The sequence below is a fragment of the Pseudoliparis swirei genome, chromosome 8, assembly GCF_029220125.1.
Source record: "Pseudoliparis swirei isolate HS2019 ecotype Mariana Trench chromosome 8, NWPU_hadal_v1, whole genome shotgun sequence".
NCBI lineage: Eukaryota > Metazoa > Chordata > Actinopteri > Perciformes > Liparidae > Pseudoliparis > Pseudoliparis swirei.
The window spans coordinates 13,940,396-13,949,417 of NC_079395.1; the positions used below are offsets into that span (position 1 = coordinate 13,940,396).

General features: G+C 45.5%; 1 protein-coding gene across 1 annotated transcript; it reads right to left on the reverse strand.

The window, feature by feature from the left end:
* Positions 1-257: 257 nt before the first annotated feature.
* prss56 (serine protease 56) lies at positions 258-5,917 on the reverse strand. The gene is made up of 12 exons (XM_056421117.1): positions 5,671-5,917; positions 4,048-4,206; positions 3,677-3,931; positions 3,322-3,511; positions 3,117-3,225; positions 2,866-3,022; positions 2,541-2,683; positions 2,257-2,416; positions 1,950-2,138; positions 1,641-1,832; positions 1,296-1,498; positions 258-677 (listed from the first exon to the last, which is right to left on the reverse strand). The coding sequence occupies exons 1-12, from the start codon at positions 5,771-5,773 to the stop codon at positions 513-515; spliced, it is 2,025 nt and encodes a 674-aa protein (XP_056277092.1). The 5' UTR covers positions 5,774-5,917; the 3' UTR covers positions 258-512.
* Between the last annotated feature and the right edge of the window lie 3,105 nt (positions 5,918-9,022).

Sequence of the window (9,022 nt, forward strand, 5' to 3'; positions counted from 1 at the left end):
CCCTCGGGTCTGTGTGCTGATGTGCGGATGTGCATCCGCGCAAGCAATGCAAGAGCGTGACCCGAAGTGTTGGCGGAGCGGCTGGTGATTAAATATATCTCTTGTTCTGCCTGTTTTCTGCCTAAGGCGCCTAATATTTCTAGACTGAAATAATATCGGCATTATAATTATTATAACTAGACTTGGTGCCCTACGCAGCGCGCGCGTCGCGCGTTATGGGAGCGCGCGCTGCAAACAACGCTATGGAGAACATTTATGCTTAATGTATTGAAGGAGTTGAACATACTAAAGTTCATGGTTCTTTCTCGAAATGTTGATGTTGTTGTTGGTGGTGGTGAAGAGGTCAAGCGGAAATGGCTGTATCACCACGAGTTGTAATGAAAACAGCGCCACCTATCGTATCGGATATGACATGCTTTCGACCAATGATTCGAATTACTCACTGCCATGTATATTGGGATAACAGCTGATCCCCCAAAAGATAGCATAGTCCGACTAAAGCAAGATTCGAATTATACCATCATGTAACCGCACTGACTGTTGGAAGAATCCTCCTGCAGGTAAACCGTGTCCAAGTGCAGGACGGGAGGAGCAGATCTGGAGTTCAATTTGGAGCGAAGAGCTGAGATAACAGATTGAAATTCACCCTCCAGCTGATGTATTGAGGAGTCCTCTGTCTGAAGATGACATATACAAATAGATTTGGATATTACGTTTTTAAGTAACTTCAAATAAATCCACAACCAAATTATTATCATAATTAATTGCGACCTCTACATATTCAACTAGAATGGGCACTCGGTAGAGCGCATACCTTCGCATATCACAACATTGGGCATTGAATTATGAACATTTTGGCATTAGTTGCATGCCAATTGGATATAAATTGACCGCACTATGGTAAAAAGAAGATTTTGACCTATCCATGACCTTGACCTTGACCGTTGACCCGATTGATCCCAAAATCTAATCAAATGGTCCCCGGATAATAACCAATCATCCCACCAAATTTCATGCGATTCAAGAAGATGTTGACCTTTTCATGACCTTGACCTTTGACCCGATCGATCCCAAAATATAATCAGATGGTCCCCGGATAATAACCAATCATCCCACCAAATTTCATGCGATTCGGTTTACATTTTTTTTTGTTATGGGAATAACACGCATACAAATAAATAAATAAATAAATAAATACACGGCGATCAAAACATAACCTTCCACATTTTCAATGCAAAGGTAATAACCGGCGTCCTACCATTCCAAGATTGTCATGTCCCTTTTGAAAAATCTACCTGAAGGAAAAGCTTGTCCTCCTGTGTTGTTGGAGTGGTGGAGATGTCTGTGGACCTGTCAGTGTGTTGTTGTTCCAGGTCCTCAGCCATGTCTCTCAAGTACTTCTCCCAGTCCTCCACTGAGGGTCCCACCTCTCTAAATAAGGCTGGGGGAACTGGAGAAGGACCCTGCTCTGTTGGCCTCACAGCTCCACCGAGCTGTTCTGCAAATAACACACGTGTGTTAGAATAGTGACCACCAACACAATTTATTATTTTACCAGAGCACCCGAGTAAGACAGAGAAAGCTGAATATTGGCATTATTAACTTGGACAGAAGATGGAATAACAAGTTGTGAATCATACCTTTAAACTGTGTGAGACCATGGCTCAGGCCCAGGTCCCTCCTCTCTCTGGTGTGTGTGAACGCTGTGCTGTAGATGTGCTCCACCAGCTGAGGCAGAGTCTGAGTAAAGAAGGTCAAGTCCACTTTGTCACGTCTGTAGTCCTCGGCCCTCTGGAGCAAGTCCAACAGTGTTTGTAAGAACGAACGTAGCTCTGAACGGCAGAAAGGGAGAAGATCAGAAACCGATAACCTCAAAGCAACATCAATAATAAAGAGTATATTTGTGTTTTTGTTCTACATCCATCAGGCGGAGAATTTCAATGACTCACGGCATTTCTTAAAGCGGGTGAGGCACTTGTCCTCGGCCAATCGGTTGCAGGCGCTGGCAGACTGACCGGGAGGGCAGCTCAGGGTGTAGAAGCGACAGAGCGAGCTGAACTCTGACCTCTGTTCCTCCGCTGTCATTTCTGTTGTCTTCAGGAGCTCCGAACATGTCGGCTCCCTGCTTCCAAACGACTCTAAAAAAAGATACGCATAGACTGTAGTCTTGTAGAGAGTATTTCAATATTTAGATCTATTTCGTGAGTCAGAGTATTTGAGTTTTTCCGTGGTGTTTTATTGTTGCTTGGAACTCACTCTGTATCTCAGTTTCAATCCAGTCAGAGAAAGCAGACACTCGCGTGTAGACTCCAGGCTTGCCCTTCTCCCCACAGCCGTCTCCCCAGGAGGTAATGCCGTAGAGCTGGAAGCGACCGGACATTCGGTCCTGGTAGATCAAAGGGCCTCCAGAATCTCCCTAAAGATGACAGAAAGTCCCCCAAAACTTTAAAAAAAAACTTTACAATGAAGTCAGTAACTGAAACTCAAAATCAGACTCAAAAGATCTAAAAAAAGAATTTAGAAAATATAGTTCTGCCCACCTGACAGGAGTCTATGCCTCCGGAGAGATAACCGGCGCACAGCATTGTATTGGTGACAAGCTCTTTGCCAAGGGTACTCTTACAGGTGCTCTGAGGCAGCAGGGGCACCTTGGCCTCCATCACCACGTTGGCAGATGGACCGTCTGGAGAGGAAAATACACATAGAAATGCACCTTGTTGACGAGATATATTTACATGTTCAGACACATTTGCTGACTTGCAGTCGGTACATATTATCTCCAAAAAGAAGCAAAAAGATAAAGACATAAAACTAAGCTATATATAGCCTCGAAGGGAAAATCCATGCCAATTATCTTCCACTCACCCTCGTAGAGGGAGCCCCAGCCTGCAACCAGACATGGACTGCCAGTAGGGAGCTCCAGGCCAGAGGGGAGACACACCGGCGTGACACGGTTGGACAGGACCACGGGGGATGTCAGCTCCACCAGGGCGATGTCGTTGTTAAAGGTCTTTGCATTGAACTGTAGGAGAAGGACCAAGTGATGGGTTGAGTTGGAGAAAGACAGACTGAGCTGGTTGTTGATGAGAGAGATACTATTGTTCTATGCCTGTTACCTTCGGATGAGGGATGATGCGATTCACTTTGATAACCTGCTCATCGGGGTCATCCTTCGTGATGTCAAACTCCCCCACCACGGCGGTCCAGTAGCTCTCACTTCGGCTGCTGCAGAGGTCAGAACAATCAGAGAGGAATAAATAAACAAACGCTACAAATTAAAGATCTTATCATAAATGCAGAAAAACAGCGATGCACACTCACCCAGCAAAACAATGAGCAGCAGTGACCACCCAGGAGCTGTCCACCAGGACCCCTCCACACATCATGCCACCATCTAGCTGGAGGTTGACCAGCCAGGGCCAGCTACCTCGAGACGCAGGCGAGCCGCCCACGATCCGTGAGCGAGGCTGTGTGATGTTTAGCACCGTGGACGACCTCCGCCCGCACACTGCTGCTGGCACAGAGACACTGATGGTCAACAACTGCAGTTACATCCGGGGTTTTTTTCAACATTGAATGCTTGGAGTTTATCAAATGAGCCTCACTCCTCTTTAGTGGCCGATTGAATCAGTATGAATGCATGAATACTTTTCTGTGAACAAATGGATGCCCTCACCCTGTGCACGCGACTGTGTAGCAGGTTCCAGCTTGTGCATCGTGTTCAGCAGGCTGCACTGGAGGACACGGGCACTGCAACTCTGTCCCATGATCCTGATGCAACTCTCTTTGTCCAGTTCACCAGCTGGGCAGCGATGCTGATAGTATGCACACACCTGGCTCAGAGCCCAACTCCGCTCAGCTTCATCTTGAAGTTTCTGGGCCTTACTGATGACATCACAGCTGGGCTCTGATAAGACGTTGGCGGGAGACGCTGTTTGGAGAGAGGGGGGAGATATGGACGTATTAAGAAGGCATTCATTGGTAAAAGAGCACTTGATTCAAGATGCTCAAGAATGACACGGGCAAGAAGGGTTCTATTTGACTTACAACAGGACCCAGACAGCTGTCCACAGTCCTGAAACAAACAGGGAACACAGCCCCGACAGCCTGCTTCAGCCCGACTCCTCTCAGAGGATGCACGCTCGAGAGAGGACAGGGCACTAGTCATGGCCGCCTCCAGAACCACAGTGCCACGGTCAGACAGAGCTGCAGGAGAGGGCAGGATGGAAGGGAAAACAGAGGACAACAATGTGAGACAAGCGAGGGACGAAGAAGGGGAGGTTTGGTGAGAGAGAAAGAAGGAGACGCATATAGGACCCACAGCAATACAGGCAGAGAGATAGCATCATCTACATGGCGAACAATTTGCAACAAGAAATGTTTGTGGTATAGCCTCCACTATAACCGCCCAGTATATGTTCCGTAGCGGCTTGGTCGAGCTCCAGTGCATACTAGATTTGTTATGAATATATATACATTTACTAAATAAATAGGAAGGACATGTAGGTCGTGACATGGAGGACTGTCGCTTGCAGTGGGAACATTGTGTGTGTACGTTAGTGTTGGTGTAAAGCGGTGCAGCTTTCTGGTGTGTGTGTGTGTGTGTGTGAGTCATGCTGCTCTTTGAGCTCATTGGCACCGCGTTAGAGAAGCTAGCTCACGCTCAGCACACTGGTGAGGCTTCTGCAGACACACATCAATCGGGCTGCCGACCCTGCAGCCCCCCTCTGTGCCGCACCACATCACAGGATAGGCCACTAACAACAACAATGCTGATTGAAGACTTAATTAGAAGGCCAGGGCTGAGCTGGCAGAGGCTGGCGGGCAGGCCCAGGCCCAGGCCCGAGGGGCATGGGTAGGTCGCCCTGGGGTGGCCGGGACCCCAAATACACATTGCCATCCCCAGGCGTTTGTATGAGGGCTCTGCTGGACTCAGCACTTTGACTAGAGGAGACCAGAGGTCCCTCGGCACTCTGCTTTATTGCAGGATTAAAGTTGCTCTGCAGTGGCTGTCTGACAAGCCTGCCCGAGAGTGCAGACATGCACAGTCAGATTGAATGGGTTGTCTTACTTCTTTTAAAGTTAGACACCTGCTTATCAGTAAAATGTATAAAAGGTATACTGCATGTATCCAATAATATTAGCAATCGTCCAAATTGAAAAACAAAGTTAGTCCATAGCAAAAAAAAACATTTAAAAAAAACATTTTGAACATATGTCAGCTGTTTGGCCAAAAAGTATCAACTTGCACGCGAGTATGACATCATGTTTAACCTGTTACTATTGGGCCATCGCAACGGGATCGGTAATATCACCAGATATGTTGTCCACTTAACTCCTGTAGAGATATACGGTAAATGCTTCTGAAGCTTCACAGTATCTCCAGTGTTTGATGACTCACTATGATGCATTGAATAAAAAAGATAAAGAATTGTCATATATATATATATATATATATATAATTTCTAATCACATTTTCAACCGACTTATCTTTTATCTTTTACTACTGCTCTAATGTGCACCCGCTGCTGTGATCCTGCAATGTCCCCACTGTGGGACTAATAAAGGATTATTTAATCGAATCTAATCTATAGTCACTGCTGTTATCAATACTCTTAACGTATATGAATGCCATACTCGAGAGACAATGTAAAAGTTGAGTGAAATGACCTTTCAGTGCACTCTGGGGCATCCTGTAGACCTCTCGCCCTGTTGGGGCTCCCAGCAAGCAGCCGAGTCCCATAAGCAGCAGTGACATCAGCAGCAGCAGCATGTTGTCAGAGCATCAGACCTCCACTCCACAACGACAACAAGCAAACAGACAGGAGACACGCGGCACGGCCGGAGAGGATGCAGAGGTGATGCTCGCCTGCGGGGTTTCCAGGTCCTTTTTCCTGAGCGGTCTCCCTGCTGCTGACGCTTTGGGCTCTCTCCCACACTGTGGTGCAGGGCATCTGTTAGTAAGTTTACTTAGAGGAACAATAGGTGCCTGGAGTGGTCTCTGGTATATATAGAGTCCCCAGGGGGACACCATTAAGAGGGAGGGGGAGAGGATAGAAAAGAGAGGGAGGAGGGAGAAATGCTCCCATGGCCAATACACAAACAGATGAATTCATTAAGACTGTGACAGCAAATCGGGTGCAACTTGCCAAGGCTGGACATCACAAAGAGGTTTGGTTCTATGAAAAGAGACAGAGGGAGGGAAAGAGTTGCAGATAGGGAGGGGGGAGAAGGGGAAGGCGGAGTGATTGGCTGGGCGGCAGGAAAAGGGGATGTTATGCTAATTGATTAATGTGAGAGGAAGAGGGAGAACGTTATGCAGATAAGGATATGGGCTGATGTGACACTGGGGTAGAGGAATATAGAGCGAGCGAGATGTCCATGAGCGAGATGGAGGGAGGTTGAGTCGTGTGAGAGGGCGAGAGAGAGAGGGAAGTGTCTGCCATTCTGCATGCCCCTCAAAGAGGGCATTGTCCCCGGCGTCCCTCTGAGGATGCCCACATCAAAGCCGTCCCCCGGGCATCACTTGGCCACCGCCTCCATTGATCACTTACAGTCTTTTATCACCCCCATTAAAATATTGTCAGTTCACATCACTTTTGTCTTTCTCTGCTGAACTCTGCTTTTATTACATAAAAGATACAGTCGAGAAAAAAACATGAAAATGATGTATTTTAAAAGTCCCCCTAAAATCAGGAACATATGCTGACATCCTTCTGGTCAGATAACAGACGTTTATATGTGTATCTATAGAAAAGTGAAAATGCCAGAGAACAAATGAGCTGATGTGTCAAAATCATTACATCTAAAACATTATGAAGTAGCTCGTCAGACACGTCAACTTAAAAGTTAAACATATCACAGTGAAGCATAATGACCACTCACTATTTAAATCATGCTTAATGTAACTTAAAGCCTGTCAATTTCTTCACATACATTTTTATATATAGAGAAATATTAATTGACTGTAGGACGAGAGTAAAGTAAAACGTACGTGCTTTCAAAGTGACTTTCAGCATTAAATAATCTCAGATCTGTCATCGTGTATCGTCACTGTGTTGAAGCAAAAAAAAAGTGGCTTCTGTTTGTGTGAAAGATTGTCATACAGTATGTAATGTGTCAAAACCAGCCAGTTTGCTTACGTCACCATAACTCTGTGTCAAAGCATCTCATATTTAAGGACTCATATTTCTCTCCCACAACAAAGCTATGATTCAGATTAATACATTATAATGCAGCTTTAACAGTATGCCACCGCATTGGTAAACATGTCAACCGATATAGACAAAATGAGGTGTACATTCATCATCAAGTACAAGTTCACAGGGAGAAGTCTGTGCCGACCAGTCACCCAACCGAGGGCACACATTGGAATCAACTTTAAGCCAATTAACTAACTGGCTGAACCTGAAAAAGAGTGGCCGCCGAGAGTGTGTGACTGTGTGTTGATGTTTCACTCAAAGTTTCTGCAGTCATATCCGGTGAATTTCAAAAAACAAACTACAAGCAACCTACACATGCAAGGATAAGAAACAAAAACAAGCTTCAGAGACCAAATAATAAGGATGAAGAGTCAGAGTTTGAGAGAGACAAGATATAAAAATGACACGTCATCCCTTTGAAGCCTTGCTTTCAGACATTTGTTGTGTGCATTGGGCCCCAGCCCCCTCCATGCAGCCGTGCGGCACAATGGCCCTGAGATCTGAGAGCAGGCTCAGGCGGAGCGGAGCGGGAACGGCATGGGACAAACGGGCGGCGCTCTTTCATTCCTCCGCTCCCTCAATCCATTCGCCTTTGATGTCTTTTGATTAATTTGCCTTCTGCTCACTCTTCCTTCATCTTTCCACCGAGCATGGCCTGCTCTGCCTCTCATTTCTCCTCCTCCTCCGCCTGCCTGTCTCCATCTGCACAAACAGGGATGCTCTACCTTCGGTGGCTGCATTCAATCATTTACACTGAGCGCCTAAAGATGGTGATCACTGTGTATTTATACTTTGTTACATGAGCTAAACTTAATGCAGCGTGATGCGTTAATAATCTAGAAATGACCTATTTAATTGCAACCAGCTAGATCTTCAGCAATGTACGTATGTGGCTTAAAGCAGACAACGTGCATTACTTCTGTAATTGATGGCACAGTTTATGAGCTTATTCTGTGCTCCTGCCTTCAATGAACCACTTTATTAGGTACCGCATGTACCCATGAAGGCTGTTCAAATAAATCTAGTTATATAAAGACATGACTGATCTGCTTGATGAATAAATATCTACAGCAGGGCTCTTCAATCCCCATGAACATGTCAATGGTATTTAGTGAAGATGCTTTTAGCGTTTTGGGAATCAACCTCCTGACGATCGTAAATACAAACTTAAACCAATCCTAAATATACATAATCTGCTGCTCTTCTGTGCCTCTGATTGATTCATTTCTCGACTGTGCTTTTATTTAGCTATTATCTTTATTTCATTTAAATGTTGCATCTCATTTTATTTTACCGAATTGATTTTCTATTGTGTTTTCTATTATCATGTCTCACGTAAAACACTTTGCGTTGCCCTTTGTTTTAAAAGTGCTCTCCAAAATAAAGTGCCCTGAACTGAAAAGTTGCATGACCCAGCTGAAAGCAAGACAATTGCATTGCTCCAGTAAACAAAAATGTTTACTGTGGTTTTCTTTCTAAGCCCTGTGACAGATTCATCCTCTGAATTAAGTTTATTTTCTGGAAGGTGGGTGGACTTTAAATGGTCAGTGGCAAATGAGTCGCTCGTATCCGTGGGGATGTTGTTCTTAGACCAGGTGACAGCTGTCTGAGTCATGAGCAGCGTGTTTGTGTCTGACACAGCTGTGATTGGACGAGCTGGGCTACATACATTCATGTGGATGCACGGTCGTCTGTTGAGCCGTCTAGCAGGGATTGCACCGGCCCGTCGCTGCTTGAGCAGATTACGTAAAGAAAACAAACAATGCTCAGCGCGAAATCACACCACAATGAGAAGTTGAACAACAGTCGTGTTGAATAAC